The sequence below is a fragment of the Myzus persicae genome, unplaced genomic scaffold, assembly GCF_001856785.1.
Source record: "Myzus persicae strain clone G006 unplaced genomic scaffold, MPER_G0061.0, whole genome shotgun sequence".
NCBI lineage: Eukaryota > Metazoa > Arthropoda > Insecta > Hemiptera > Aphididae > Myzus > Myzus persicae.
In genome coordinates this window covers 218738-236485 of record NW_019103967.1, presented here as the reverse complement: position 1 = coordinate 236485, position 17748 = coordinate 218738, and the positions used below count along the sequence as shown (strand labels likewise).

The following is a 17748-nucleotide window of genomic DNA, read 5'->3' as shown; positions in this document are numbered from 1 at the left end:
ATGCGACATAATTTCTAAATATTCTAAGTCTAATATTAATCTATTAGAGTATCTATTTATAGCATTCTGTAACAGTCATTTTTTTTTTTTGAATTTTTCATTTTATTTATTTGGGAAATGCCATTAAGTTTGATATAAGTTTGGTTTTTAAAATTCGATAAGAACTTCAGTAAAAATATGAACATTGGAATGACTTATAATTTATTAATTTTGACTATGAAAGAACTCACAACCATTGTAATTCGATTTAAATTCTGCATGTTTATCAGCCCATAAATGAGGAGAAAAGCTGTGTCACTAATTATATAATTGTCCACAAGGTAATCCGAAAAATCAATTACTTTGGGGTCGGATGGCATGATTTCTAAAGTAAATTCAAGTATATCAGGAACTTTTTCGGGAGATAAAAATATTAATCCAAAACATAGACGAAGTCACTTACTTATTTCCGATTCACTTTTATATTCAACACTCAGTCCAAAGTTTTGAATTGCCTTCCACCATGATTGACTGAGGTGAAATCGACATCCCACTGAACTAACATTCCGCCATATTTTTCTGCATGCTTTATGAATTGCTAGTTCATAATCAACAACTATTTCCGTTGGACTTAAAACTACATTAAGCTCTAAATATTTTTCACAGATAGATTTAAAACAATCAATATAAGTTTCTTGTTTTTATTTTTTATTCTGAGTACCGTGTAATTAATTTTGTGAATTTTGTGAATCTTCAAAATTATAATAAAAATTAATTAAGTGTTCGGTATTTTATTAATTTATTAATATAGTATCAGAATATAATACACCTACTGTTATAAATGTTTAATAAAACCTCTAAGCTGTTCAGTCAATCGTAAGTCATAATAGGTACATATTCAACTCTTATTTGATGCGTTATTGTAACTCTTTCTAAGACCACCAACCAAGGCAGCTGCATTTTATTTCTGCAGAAAAAAACATTCTTGTATCCAATATCCAATAGCACTCATGCCTATAAAATATGTTTTTAAAAATCTTAAACAGAACATCAGAGGTCTCCATCTTAAGCCTTTTTAGACAGTGGGCCACTGATTATATGAAAAAAAAAACGCTGGTCAAATAAATAAAGGTGTATGTACATGCTATATGCTTGAAATGTGTTTTCGGGCCTCGAAAGTATGACAAGGACAAATACTACAAATGCATTACCTATAGCGTAATACGAGTGTGATATTGTTAATATCTACATATACTTCAATTAAGCTCATACTGCAGTTTAGTTTTTTTTTTATTATTTTCTTTTTTTTAACAGCGTTGATAGGTAATCTGTTTCTAAGTAAATACATTTAAAATCTTGTATCTAAGTACATAATATGTAACTGTCGATCGGTAGTCTGTTCGATATAATATAACATTTAAATTTAACACTAGTATATGTACGGAATATGCATTCCGTACATCTGGTGCATACTCCATATAATATAGTCTTTGCAGTTACATAGCGACTAACTTACATAATATTGTGGAGAAAAGTGATTAAAATTAAAAACAGAATAATATTATAGGTGGAGGCGTTTGGCACAAAATAATATAATAATATCATACAGTCACATATGTGTCATATTTTAGTTGAAAAGTACAGCACATGCAGCTTGGACAAAATTAAGTTAGCCGTTAATAATTCTTCCTATAACCTCAGATATTAATGTGCCAAGTGCAATTTTAAACACTGGACATTTTTATACGCCATTTGTGGTTTTCTATTCCCTCTCCTCTACCAGTAGTATAACACCACCGTTCAATGTGATTCATTTGAATACGTAGCGGCGAGAAAATATATACGTATTATATAATAACGTTTCGGTTGTCTTTCAGCATTCAGACACAACTATTATTGAATTGAATAATATATAAAATGATAACCTGTATCGTAAACAATGTGCAGTTTTTCGTTTTGATAATAATATTATTATCGTCCATCGATCGGTGGTTGACCGCTACTAAAACTCATTGATTGCTTTTATTTGTTCGCTGCGCGGGCGACCACTACTGTTGGTTGTTATTTCGGGGAAAAGGGGGGGGGGGTAGTTATTTAATTGGTGTGATACAACTCTGGACCGTCGGGCGGGTTTGTGTGATGTATTATATATAGGTATATGTATTATATTTTATTTATATATCGTGGAGAAAATATATATTCTACGGAGACGACGATAAAACCGGGATAAACTAATATATTATTATTATGTATATATATTGTTGTATCTGCGCGGCGTCAACTAAAAAGGCGACGACGAAAAGATCGATGACGCTTTTGGCTACCAGAGGGGGGTGGTGGCTTGTGGTCTTCCTCCCCTCCCGTCCCCTTATGCAAGGGTGGCGTGAAACGATCCACTGCGTCGTTCCGCTTCGATTTTATTTGGGGCGGTGACTGCGACGCCAGCCAGCGGTTGTGCCGTTTTTAGTAGCATCTGCTGTGAATTAGAGCGCAAGCGCCGCCGCCGCCGACAATACGCATTTCGCGCGCGCACAGCAACAGGAGCAAAACTGCACGGGTTGGCCCAGGTCAGTGATGACACACTAAATTTTAACACATTTGGCCGTTGCCGCCGCTGACGACGTCTGTCTGCGCATACACACGTTGTATGAAACGCACATGTGCCAATAACGCTTGGTTTTGCGCGGGATACACAAACGAGTGTAGACATAGACAACCGATTAATGATTTTATTATATAATGCTGTTCTACGCGTTGTGGTGTAGTATTAAATGCAATATATTTGTATTAAATTATATTATACTTATGTTAAGTTGTAATTATTGCCGTTGTTATTACGTGATTGAATGATGCGCTCATGAGCCGAATGCCCCGTCTCTGACCTCATCCCCTCCCCGCTTACCATCACGTGTTAATGTGTTATCCTCCGTAGACCCGTCGCTGTAAATATTATACCTATAATAATAATATTGTCGTTTATTACAAATAACTATATAAATCGAATATTAAATAATGTTATCGCATTGAGATTTATAATGATTTATAAAACCCAGCAATATTATTATTACGATTATTTATCGTTTCGTTCTATCGCTGACGTGTTGATTTGTTAACAATTTATTGATCTTTAAATCGAATTATCGAAACTTGCTTATATTTCGAACATCGAACCCCGCAACAAGAGCACACGTCTGCATTGACTACTTAGTGGTGTACTAGTCTTCATTTGTACCTACGCAATATTCAAAATATGATTAAATTAATAATTTGAAAAAAATGTGAAAAAAGTCAACGCATATAGTTATATGCTTGAAACAAACATTACAATAATTAAATCTTGCCACTTTGACCGAGGATTACGTCTTCGAAGAAATCGTTTAAAACTGACGTAATTGTCTTTCAATACTTATAATTAAACTGTATTTTTTTTTTAATTTTCGTCCCATTATAGTTTGATAAAACCTTACTATTCCATAGGTACACCTATTCTGTGTTGTCTTTCAACAGCTGTGTTTATAACTAATTGTTCGATTGTCGTTCAGTAAAATATATTAGCATGTAATCAATTTAATTAGGTAGTTATACAATATTAAATGTAAAATAATACTTGTTGAATTTCAATGTCAATGAATCCATTAATGTTATTTTAATTATTATCGTCTGAAGATAATATAGCTTTAAAAATATACCTTTATTGATGAAGTTTTGTCAATCATATTTATATACACGGTGTAACAGAAAGATATGACATATCCGATATATGATATAGGTATATGATATTTGTCATATATTTTTGTCACACTCTGCATATATAAAGGACTTGTCTTGACTGACTGACTGACTGATTGATTCATCGTCGCCTAGCCGGAACGTCAAATCGATGAGTAAGAATTTTGGTCAATGGACAATAGTTTCGTTTTATGATGTAAGGATCCACTAAGAAAGAATTTTAAAGAGGCCATAATCAAGGATTCTGAGATTAACGGTAGAAATCGAAACTTTTTTCTTTATAAATGGTTGCCGTCGGTTGCAGATTATAATAGTAATAGTAAAAAATAGTACTTATTTTTATTTTTTTTATATATATATTTATATATTTTTATATAAAAGTTACCATTGGTTACTCGTGTAAATCAGGTACAAGCAAGCATCAAATCGTCACGTTGACATGGCCTCGATTAAAGAAACTATATCTTAAAATCAAATATATTTGAAGCTTATATTATCAAAAACTACTCGATTGATGTTGACAAAAATTGTTTTTAGAGGTATAAAAAAAGTTAAAAGATTAAGTAGTAAACCACGTTCAAAAATATTCCGTGATTACCGTGCGGTTGTTCATCTAGGTCGAATTATTTCACTAAGCTTTTAATGCACTGAACCGATATACACCTATTATTAAGCATATCTATATAATATACTATATAGGATATGCCTAAAAAAAAAACTACACACGGTGAAGCCTCTAATTCAGATAGTTTTTACATAATATAAGTATTTTACCTGTATTCTATTGTATAGGTATTTGGTAGTTAATTTTAAAATTTATTTTTAATTCTTTATTGTTACATCACGTCATAATATTATAATACAAATCGCTTGTCCTCATTAAAGTGTAAAATATTTTCATAATAATTAGGCGTTTGCATTAATTTAGGCTACGGTAGTTGGTTTATTATACAAATCTAAAAATAATTGATGACTAAAAATCTTATCCACCATTAATATTTGGAATATGTAATTCTATGTACCTATTATTGCGACAAACTCTAAAGTCTTAATTAATCATAAAAAATATAAGAAAAATGAAATAATTATAAATAACTTATTTTGAATTAAGAATTTAGAATTTGTGCCCATTTAGCAGAGAATTGTTTTTTAATTAGTTTAAATATTTAATTAAATTATTTATTTATCTCACTTGATCAATTGTAACTTAGGGCTGTCATGAAAATAATATTACTATGGCTAAGATTGCAGTTCTACAATTTATAATATCAACGTTTGTACTGCTCATCTGATACGATTTTTTTTTTTGATAGGTGTTATCTGAACTCTTCAGTATTATTATAAGTGTGGAGATTATTACATCCCGTTAGCGGATATACATTTTTCTTGATTATGTAAACATATATATATTGTAATGATATCAAATGACATTGATATGTTCAAATTTTAAACTAGCTAGGTAGCATTTAACTATTTAATTGAAGTTAGGTACAAATTCTAAAAATAGGTTCTTTATCAGTATGTACAATGTACATGCATATAGTGTCAATAATGTTGTATTTTTCATACTGAATTGGATTATAAAATCAGTCATAACCTAAATATTTCTCTGCTCTATAAAACAAAATTAACTAACCAAGACCAAAATTATAATCATTTCCAACGACTTATCTAAGTATAATTAAATTCCAGTACTTACTATTTCTACATTCAAATTTTGACACAAATCAAAGAACAGCAAAAACACAATACAATTTTTTGTACGTTCTTGTTGACGTGACTGGATTTTGAAATATTTAATGGATGCTAAATTTGGGATTGGTAAATTGGATCCCGGAAAGACCATATTTTCGAATTCTTGAATTCTTTTGTACTACTTAAAGAATGTCCTGTGGTAATACAATATTCTGTTTTCCAAATGAGAACCCCCTTTTTTACTGTAAATTAATAAGCTAATAATTTTTTTGAAAATTTTTATGTACCACATTCAAAATTGGAATGAGTAATTTCTTAGTCATTAAGATGTTTGTAATTATCCTTAAAACTGGTTTTACAAAAAATAAAATGAACTTAAAATTGAATCTACTATATTTATTATACTTAGGCCATTTTTACAAATTATTAATATCGATTGATGACTATAATTTTCAAATCACCATAGCCTCCATATCTTATAAACTCATAATTATGGACCTTTTATCCTTAGAACACTAAGTTAAATAACTCAAAACTACCAGTACGAATTTTGATTTTGAAAATTTCAGAAAAATGTTCTACTGTATAATTTATAGTTGAATAGTTGTTTTCACATTTGAAAAGCAGAAGTTTGTATCTCTACAGGACACTTCTGAAGTAGTACAAAGAAATTCAAGAATTTGAAAATATGATTTTAAAATAAATTCAAAAATTCAAAAAAATCAGATTTGCGATAACTGCATTAATAAAGAAAACAAGGGGGTGAGCATGTTTGGAATCACCTTGCGCAGTTTATTTTGCAGGGACCCAACTTACCTACTACCTTTTTATACCCGGGACTCAATATACCGCTTTGGAAATTTACACAAATTATCGTGGAGCCAATTTTCATAGCTCCTGTAAATTATTGCAACATTAGCATTTTAAAGTTAATATTTTGTACATTGCAAAAAAAATAAGTATAATTGTAGTGCTTTTTAATTAAACTCCCTCACGCAATATCCAAACATGTTTATTTTTCTTTTAGTTTATCTATATTATTAACATGCATATCACTTGTATTCTTTTATTTTATTCATAACTAATTAGTTGTATTTGTTTGTTGCAGGTATGTTTTAATCATCATAAAATATCCATAAATCAATATAGGTACATAATTAAAATTAACAACACTTGTGGTAAGTAAAAATTTACTTCAAATTACATTTAAGTCAACATGTTTTTTTTTTTAATGGAAAATAACTATTTATTAAATCATTGCATCATTTAATCCTTATTAATATATTACACTGGGTAAATCAAGTTTTTACGGATCAATACTTGAAAAAAATGTGATTGAAATATTATTTTATTTGTTTCTAGCTATATTATTATTATATTGTTCTTGTTGTTAAGCTGTGAAGAGTTAACTTTCCTGTTTAAGATTATTATTTTTAAAACTAGTTGATAACTATCATAGATAACATGTCTGTGTGTATAGATATTTTAAGTTCATTAATCATTATACGCGAATAAAAATTCTATTAAGTGGTTGTATATATGCTTAGTGATTTTTTTAAATGAATACCAATACGAATACTAAAATTACTGTGACGTCTGACAAATGCTTATATACGCGATCCTTACTTAAAACTACTTTCAATGTTAGTTTTACTTTGTGTTGGTTTAAGTAACTGATTATCTTGATTGAAACAAATGGCAAAATTGAAGAATTTTCTAATAACATTGATGTTATAGGTGTTATAGATATTTAATGTGAATTCAAGATTGTTTTGTTATTCCAACATAAAATTTCTTGAATTGTTAAAAAAAATAATCCATTTACCTATTTTTATTATTCACTGTAACGTGCATTAATATTTTATTGACTTTCGTGATTCTTTATATGAAATAACTTTTTGAAAAATTGGATTTTTATTATTTATTTATGCATTATGTTTTGTGTGTATGGGTTTGTGGTTAGTGGTCATAATGTTTATTCCAGTGTTTATTAATATTACTTTGTATAACAGGTAGTGAATTTGATTTTCCTTTTAATTGTAATTGTAGCAACCTTTTAATTTTATGTGTATGTTAAACGTATGAGTGGATTAAATAAATAAATTAAAATCCATGAGACGCATGTACACATAGCTACGAGAAAAATTTAGATAAAATAAATGCATATAATTTTATTGGGTAACCATAGCAGTACTAATTTATCCAACAGCGGAAACTCTAACTCTGCAGATTGCTAAAATATTCCTCCCTAAAACATTAAAAGAAATTACGGGTGAGGACTATACGAATCTTAGAGTTTTTGGGATTTGTTTTCAGCATGAGAGAGTCGTTAAAAAACGGTTTTTTGTTGTCATATTTAAAGTTAGGCCAATCCTTATTCGATTGATTAGAACAAACTATTCCCAACAATTGTATCAGTTTTGTTTCAACCATATAAGATTTTTCAAACCAAAACCCCTATACTCATTTAATTGTAAACCACTAATAACATGATCGATACACCTTAGGTGCCAACACACAGACAATAATAGAATGCATTAGGTCATGCCCCAAAATGAAAATACTTCGAAAAATGTATAGTAAGTACCTACTACTACTTCCGAACCCCTGCTTCATCATCTTATAGAAGCATGCTGGAGATCAATTAATAACTGTATATAATATACTATATATTTTTTTTCCTGATCCTCCACACGAGTTGTTCTCGGCGAGACCCAGTAATCTTTTTGATATTAATTTAAATTTAAAACATTTTTAATATAATTAAATTTTTAATTTATATATAAAAATTTTATTGTACTCAATTATTATAATCTTATAATTTTTTTTTAATCCATTTTTATTTGTACAACCCTTAATAATTATAATCAAGTTGTATGTGTTCGAATTTTCTGGTAGGTCGTCCATATTATATTAAAGTAATTGATTAGCATCTGGTTGTAGATCGTCTGCCACACGAATGCCTACCTGCCTGCCTGTTGGTATTTAAGTACTAAAATAATACTTCATTCTGGTTCTATTTTTAATCGGCAACGTTTTATGTTTTTTATAATACAATTAGGTTGGAATATGTACGTAATTTTTATGAATGTGGAATAACTTTGCATTAGCACCCTAAACGTATATAATATGTGACACATTATGTTGATATTTCTGTCTTATCATTATATTGTATGAACTTGGCAAATTTACCTTTCATATCATCAAAGCAGTATAATGAAAATGTTGAAAGTATTTCGTATACCTAGTTTAGGATGTAAACAAACATGACATAGATTATAAAATATGTTCTTATCTTTGAATATGATGATAAAAGTTAACTAGGTACTTATTATCTTAATCGTGAACCCACATTTTGTTTATTTTTACCATACGAAAATACATGATCATTTGTTTTTGTAATTATTATACATAGTATGCAGAGCATACTTAGGTATATCTTCCTCGACGTGTCAATAATTAAATAATTAAATAAGAACTATTGTAATACCTAATGGTGATAGTAGTTCAATACATTCATCTTTAGTGGCAATCCAATGACTTAATTTTGTTGTTTTTTAAATATCATGCATTGCTTTATCGGATTGTGTATTATTATACTATTGAATGATACAGATGTTGTACTTGCACTGCAGGAGAAGAATGTCTTTGCATAACGTTGTTTGTTATTGTATCTTTTTTTCAATATATCCATTTTACAGTGATATTGTAAAAGATTGTCTAAAAAGGCTAAGGTGAATCAAAAATCGGCAATTCTTAGTTCTTACCACCCACTTACTATATCTATTTTTATTATAATTACGTGCATGCGTGTGTTTGTCTTTAATGTTTTTACCAGTGCTGTGATTGTTGTTAGTAACGAGTTTATGTATATAGTATTATGTATTTATACTATACACAATAAAGGTTTAGTGGTCTCTCTCTCTCTCTCTCTCTCTCTCTCTCTCTCTATCTCTATCTCTCTAACCTAAAGACATTATGACAGTGCTTGTGACGTGAACTTGTGCAGTGCAGCGGCATCGATGTCATGCAATAGCTACTGCCCCCGCACTCATCTTCCTCGTTCCGGCCTTGGGTCTGGTTAAACTGCCAACGTTGCATCGCGTGTACATGTGTGGGTGTGTGCGTGTGCGTGCGTTTGTGCAACAAACGGAGGAGGTCGATGCAACGCCCAACTTTTTCAAACTGTGTGTACTCGTACCTATGTGTGTACGTTGTGTGCACTGTGCCATTTCGGTCGTCTTGTGCAATGGACCATAAAGATGTTGTACGGAGGGTCTAGACCAAGGCCACCGTCACCGCTATCGTTTCTCGTCTTTCTCTCTCTCTCTCACACACACTCTCTCGTCGTTTCTAGTATACTGGTGTATATAGTAATCGTCTTACAACATGCATTCACCGTACCGTTAAAAAACCACACAGTGTGTATCGGATTTCCGTGTTCATTCTACGTAACATTCATGTTAAAAAAAAAATAATAATACTGCATCTACAACTCGACTTACAACCGCTCACATATGTTATATTCAGAAATAAACGTATAAAATATATTTAATATGTATTGCCTTAGTTATTCGCCGCAGGATTATAGTTGTATTAATTCATATATTTTATTACACCGAATAAGTCCATACATCCTTACGTTTAGTTATTTATTTAGGTTTACAATTATTAATGCTTGAGTATATTATTGAACGACGATCGTACATCACCTCGATGCCTTCAACACCGATCTTAATTCATAAATCGCTCTTCTAAAATGCTATGATTTATTTTCATTTTTTTCCTTTTTACACTTCATCGGCCGTCTGTATATACGCTCGTAAGCTTTGAAAATAACTTATTTGTAATTTATTGACAGAATAAACTTTATCATTGGACGTTGTAACCTGCTAACACGAATATGTAAATCTGCAATATTGTCTGATACAGAAAGACATAAAAGTTGTGTATTAAATATTAATACATAGGTATATTTATGTCGTAAGTTGCGACAAATATTGGTATTTCACCGAACCAAATTTTTGTGTTGTTATATAAATGTTAATAACTATTAACTAATACGAAATATGAATCAAACTTAAAAGATATGTGCAATCTTTTAAGAAACAGTACTTATTGTAATGAATTCGTTTAGTACTGGATAGTGGATTATGCGTCACCATTCCTATAACAAAAATATTGTATTTACTTAAAATTTGGTTGTTTTTATTGTAATACAGTGTTATCACTTTTTAAATATTGAATATTTAAAGATATTTTAATGATAGAAAAAATATGTGACATGTGATATTAACATCAAATAGATAAGTATCAGAAATGATATGTTTTTTACAGATGTATAAATTATAAGAAAAGTTACTCATATTGCCAGATACTTAAACCATTATAATAATAAAATTGTATTGTATAAAAGAATATTCAGATAAACAATTTTAACTATTTATTTATTGAATATAATAATTTATAAGAACCTATAACTGTTTTTTATTTTATTTTTTGTTATAGTTGAATATAATTATGACAATTACATATTTACTCACACAATTTTATTTCAATGAAAGTCTTATCATTTATTATATATTTTGTATAATTATTCACATTTATAATTTGGCAGGTAAAAAATATTACGTATAGTTAAGTTATAAAAATACCTAAGTAATATAAATTGAATCAATGACTCCCATTAAGATGGAAAAATATCAATGGATTAATCCTGATAACCATAGTATTGCCGTTGATGACCAGAAACAACCAGTTTTAAATGAAAATGGCGACCTTATTGTGTTGGACAACGAAAGTGAGTATCGTTTAAAAAGAAACTTCTTCGAGAAGTGTATGTATACATTATATACAGTTGGTATACACTCTTCGAAGTTTTTTGTTTAAATAAAACATTTTATTTTTCACATCAAACTGTCTAAAGAAAAATTATACAACCAACAATTTTAGGCGGAAAGTGTATAGCTGTTCCTAACTCAGAGGATGTATTGGAAATCTTTGGTTTTGGGTATCATGGGAGTTACGGGTCACCCCCCGGGTCACCAAAAGATTCGCCTGACCGTGATATGAAACCAATCGTCCAAGTCTTGACAGGTAAATATTTCCTATATTATTATAATATATAGGTATTTAATCGTTTATCCGTTTCATAATGTGATTTGTAAAAAAAGTATATTATGCGATCTGGGTAATAAGTTTTTGTGGATTCCCCATCTACTTACCCGCTGTTCCACTATTCACGATCGTAAATCTGTTGTTGACGTCCAACTGAAGGTCTAGTTTCTTAATGTCTTAATATTATTATTATTGACGATCATTGATGACTTATCATTATGAAAAATGCAAATTCCTATCATATAGTTGATCGAGGAACTTCATAATTCAAACTTGTTCATAATTAATGTTTATATTCAATGTATTTCGATTGGAAATTAATTTGGAAAATATTCTCAATTTTTTCAAGTCAATTTTGTTAATTGTTCTATAGTCTTTTTATGTATAACTACTAACATTCAAATTATGACATAAATCGATGTTTTTATTCTTTCAAAACAATAATTAATGTTTTTTTCAAATGACATCAATTGCACTCCACCACTGACCTATCTTAACAAGTACATATAAATAATTATTTTATAAAAATTAAGGTGCACGCGTTGTACTCTTTATGAAGTGCCATAACCTTGAATTTCAAGTCAAATCGTATTAATTTAAATTTATAATTAATTATACAGTTTACAGAGGTATACTTAATAAAAATATGTGTAATTGTCCAAATGAATGTTTTTGTTTGGTTTTGGTTTTGAACATTTTAATATTAGATATAAATTTGTCTCTATAAGATGATGTAACCCTGGCATTTGTTGTATCCATCTTACAAGTGCGTAACATAGCAAATTTATGCTCAGCAAATCACGTGAAGCTCCGTTACTTTAAAAATGTACTTATTAGAACTTGATGGTGAAAACATTATCCGTGTTTGTATGTCGGTTTTTTAAGATAGTTCAATTTTTTAGCAAGTAATTCCTACATAATATAGCGTAAATTAAAAATTCTTGTTACTCACTTCAAAATTGAATTACCGTAAACAATAAATATAGAAACACAGATAATGTTCTTACCATCAAGTTTTACAACAGCTAGGTCGATTCACTATAATTTTTAAACTAATGAAACTACACGTAATCTGCTGAGCGTAAATTTGCTATGTCGTGCACTTGTAAGACGAAGACAATAAATGCCCGTGTTACGTCCTCTTAATATTCAGAAATCATCGACTGGAGTGTCCATTTTATAAACCAGCAGGTATAATGCATTTGTAAACAACTAATAATGTTTTCGAGATTTTATTTTATTTCATAATTTTATCACATATTATTGTTGTTTTTAACTCCATTATTTTTTGTTTATTTATATAGTCATCATTTGATTGTAAAACGTGCAATAGTAATATATACATTTAATGAGCCATACAACTTTTTTAATGGTATTATATAATTTGTTTTTACTATACAGACATTCACACACCAGTATTCAGTACATGTTAAATTTATAATACCATTTTTAAGTAAACACTATTTTAATGATAAAAAGTAAATTTAATTTGATAATAAGGTGGTACGTGCTTGTTTTACTATAGATAAAAACATATTATATAGGTAATTGAACAAATATTTAAAATTTAAAATTTCGGTCGTACCATTTCTTTCGTTCTATGTTCTTACTTATTCAAGATTGGTAGTTAATGCTATACCAAGATCACATTTCGCAATGATAGTTGTATTTTATGTATAATAATGATTTCATCCGTAAACTAGGTACTTCATTGCATCATGAAACGGATAATTTATTATGTTATATTCATAAATCTTATAATACCTAATAGGCCGGGCTTTATTGTTTACTGAGAGCAGTCAGAGATAAATGGCACTTTTTGTGTGTAACTTGTGACTGAGCTATAATATTATACTTCGTGTGTTATCAATGCCTTTTATCACTGTTGTATGTTTACTACAGCTACACTATATGCAATACCGGTCTATTAGCATAAGGTCTGTGGATATATTATTAAATGCTATCCACCACTAAATATACAGGGTATCTCGTACCACCCGGTCGCCTACTGCTAAATAATATTATACTACTCATCTGCTAATATCTAAACACAAAATTTTAAAATATTGACTCAAACATAATATCGTTATCTCAAATTTTTAATAAGCTCAAAAACATTTTTACAATTTTTCTGTTTCGAGTTTAGGCCCTCTGACGCCCAGTAATAGTTTTCCAAAATCATTTTTCACTGACGGGGTGGAGGAGACATCCGGTATGTACAATATATATATATATAATATTATACTTTATGTCTTTATCTAAGAACATTCATAATTTCAAAAACTACTATTGTTTTAAAAAAATTGTTTTTACGTAATTTTAGATCGTTACAAAATAATACTTGAAAAAAAGAATTCCAAATATTTAAAGTTTCGATGAGTGATGTAGTGAACCAATATTTTGCAGGGTAGGTACCTCTGACCTCTCGATCCTCTGCTCATCAAAACTTAAAATATTTATAATTTCTGCGCTGCATATTATGGTACCCGCCGTTTTTCCCGAATCGAAATTCCCGAATTGTATTTTGCCTGAAAGTCCGAAACCGGAAACCTTTTTTTTCCGAACTCCTTTCCCTGTTCTCGAAATAAAAAGTTTTAAAAATTTAATTATTGTGAGGAACTACAGTGGCGTACTTTTTATCCAACATATTTACAGCTATTGCTATTCATTCTAATCTACCAATAATTATTTTTTCCGTGCGATTAAGATAGTATTTACGAAAAAGTACGGGTATTTTGCCTTTACCGCACTTTATATATTGATTTTAAAATATTTAATTATAACACTACAGTATTTATTATGTTATTATTATTATCATTTTTATTTTTTAAAGGCATTATAATTTATCGATTCGGGTAAAAGGTGTTCGGGAAAAAAGGTTTTGAGTTAACTTACTTTCGGAAAAAAGTTCATTCGGGAATTTCGATTCTGGAATACTGGTAACCACCCTATTATACTTGTTCGAAATACTATTTTAAACACCGAAGTACCCCGTAAAATATTCTGCTTATTAAAAATGTATACTGTCATTAAAAAAGTAAAAAGTAAAAATTAAATAAATGATAACATTAATATAATGAAAATATTTAAAAAATACATTTTTTTTAAAGTAAAATGTTGTGACGACTATACCTTTGAACAAAAAAGTTTTTATAAATATTAATAGTTTTTGAAATAGTTAGTGTTGCTCGTTAAAAGAATCATGCGGTATTTATAATACGCGGTTTTATAGCCCCCCCCCCCTAAAAAAATAGATTAAATAAAAGACGCATTAGCCTTAACGCTAATGCGTTACCTACCTACCATACGAAATCTGTGCATCACTGTATTACAGACACCGATCAACTACTATGGAGCATGAGGACGCCATGCCAGAAGGATATCGAAGCGACCAGGGAGATGCTGGGATTAGTGGCCTCTAAAAAATACCAAGATATGTTCAACGACCAATGCACGGTCAAGATTCGGGTGTGGAAGCGAATATGCGAGGAACTAATGTCGAAAGGGTACAGAATCGCGGACTCAGTTAACGAAGGTGGCATTAAGTGCCACCAGAAGTGGCGCAACCTGGAGAAGTCGTACCGGAACTACTTAATTAGCTCGACAGACCCGAACAGTTCGGCCCCCAAAAAACCACCCCCGTACTTCGAGGCACTACACGACATTCTCAAGCGGAAGAAGAAGTACGCAAACGCCGCCACATACACGCAAACTGTGGTGATCGGCGAAGACATGGCCGACCCAGACGCGTCGAACGTCAGCGGCATGCAGAACCATCACATGAACGACTCGGACGCGGCACTGGACGATATGGACGATATGGACGGCACGAATGACGACCACTGTTACGTGGTCAACAGTTCCGGGCACGTGTCCAAGCGGTTCAAAGTGGACCCGCTGACAATGTGCTCGACCACTAGCGGTGGTGGCGGCGGTGGCAACGGCGGTGGAGGCGTCGGTTTGTCGTCGTCCCGACGGCATCATCACGTCCAGCAACCGGACGTGCTGGAACAGATACTGGAACAGATGGTCCGCGTACACCGGGACACGTTGTCCATGCACGACCGGCACTTCACCAGGATGGAGAAGCTGATGAAGGAAAACGCATCGCAGACCAAGCGGCTGGCCGACGTCATGAGTCAGTTGTTGCACAGCAGCCGGATGGACGATTGCGGTAGCGGCAAAAGCAACGACAAGTCGACCGGCATGACGTCGTCAGACATCGAATGATCAGAGTTCCTCGCGGCTCTTAGTATATAAAGTGTACAATATTATATATTTTCTATCGGCGGACGCGGCGCCGATGATTAACGTTACCCACACAACTTAGCGCCTCGTTCGTATATTTTTCTTATCCATGTACCACTGCAGAATTGTGTACACATTTAAACAATTTTCATGTAATCCCACCCCACTTTCCCCTCCCACCAATTTAGGCTCCCAATTTTTTTCAAGTTACATTTTAATGGTTTAAATAATATGTAATAATAAATATACATACGCATTTAGATATAAGAATTAATGAAGTAGCGCGCCGTTTTCATGTATGTTTGTGACGCGCATGGTTATCATCTTGTTCGGTATTCTTTTACACTCTTGAGTATAATTCATATTAATTATAAGTTACTTGAAACCATTATACCATTATGATAATAAAACCATTATTATATAATATATTATTTGCATTTCATTACTGCATGTATACTATAACACCGTACACACGTAAGTATACACTGGTGCAAGTGAACTCTTGGCTGTCAGTTTCCCTGTTTTTTTTCTTCGATGAACAGCCAAACTCAGTTTTCGAAAAACGTGGTTATATATTTACCTTATTATTACTTTATATTTATTAATTATTTATTTGTGTACATGTAAGACTGTATAATGTATATATAGATCTCTCGATATTCCTGAGCTGGAAAAACCTAGGTACCGGTCTAACGTGTGATGTAACGGGGTTACTTTTGATTTACAATCATAAAAAAATAGGTTTATGCACCAGACACAAAAAGTACTGTTTTCATATCTTCTAAAAAGTCTTTTCATCATACATTTTTTGTACATACAATTTCTCTGTAACCATTACATCATGTGACGCAATTGTTGTCACTCCATAAAGGTCCAATGTATTGAGTTTGAGCTCTAAAAATCTAGAAATCTGCAATAGGATTAACAAAGTGGTTTTTAATTTTTTTATCATTAACTGTAAGATAAAGTTAACATTTCGTATATTTATGAGCATTTTATGCGCTCTCATTTATCACTATATGAATAATTTATCGTTCCAATTTTATATTAATTTTTTATCAGGTATAAATATTATGTAGGTTCAATTGTTTGAGCATCTCGTTTTGGAAAAATGAACTGCCTTCGTTCTATTATTGTAGAGCAGTGGAGCCTGAATATCGGAAGCATAATACAAACATTCAGCTGGGACCTTGAATTCGCTTTCATAGTTTTTTTGTGACTTCATCATCATGATTTTCACTATATGATGTGGGTACTGTTATGACTGTTGGGTACATTTGGTTTTTCTTTGAAAAAGGATGGATCGATTTGACCGATCTGTATACCATCATAGCAGTCCATCTCTCCAAACATCGACCTTTCCACGATAAGGATTATACCAATCCGCAAACTTGTTTTTATTTCTGTTTATCCATATGACTGCTTAATTTTTTGATATTTCATGATACAAAACCATGAAAGCTTCATAATTTACACAGTTATTGGTTGGTTACTAATTATTAAATAATATCAGCCCCTGGTTGCAGTGGCGTATATAGGGGGGAGGCCCTCTAGGCCAGAGCCCATAGTGAAATTGCAGGTTCAATTAAAGCATTGCATGTATATTTACACTGTTAACAGTTTTTCACCATGATTAAGTTAGCTGGTTGATTAAAATCATTTTTGAGTAATCTACAAGGAAATGTTAGATATATTGACGGGACTTGCTTTAATGGCTTATTGACTTTGATGTTAAATTCATAGTAAGATAACATTAAAATATACAAACGACACTGTCAATATTTTTAAAAAAAGAAACAAAAAATTAATTTTACATAATAATTATAAAATTGAATTGCGCAATTTTTATTTGAACTGTATAATACGTCATAATTCTTAATTATATAACAGCTGCTCCCTTAAAAATGTATAATTATGGCTATGCTGCTTGACTAGTGATAATTGATAAATCGGCCCATAGTGAAAATAATTCGTATATAC

The 17748-nt window shown here is 31.1% G+C and overlaps 1 protein-coding gene across 3 annotated transcripts in view; it reads left to right on the top strand.

Annotated features, from left to right (window-relative positions):
* LOC111037029 overlaps positions 1-16194 on the top strand; it is a 43928-nt gene extending 27734 nt beyond the window's left edge. For 2 of the 3 annotated variants that reach the window (XM_022319381.1, XM_022319382.1), the window contains 5 exons: positions 6512-6581; positions 11021-11203; positions 11356-11499; positions 13667-13732; positions 14855-16194. In XM_022319381.1, the coding sequence (XP_022175073.1) occupies positions 11080-11203; positions 11356-11499; positions 13667-13732; positions 14855-15750 (1230 nt within the window). In that variant the 5' untranslated portion in view covers positions 6512-6581; positions 11021-11079 and the 3' untranslated portion in view covers positions 15751-16194. The remainder of the gene's footprint in view (positions 1-6511; positions 6582-11020; positions 11204-11355; positions 11500-13666; positions 13733-14854) is intronic. The other variant, XM_022319383.1, reaches the window with a different exon arrangement.
* The last annotated feature ends 1554 nt before the right edge of the window (positions 16195-17748 follow it).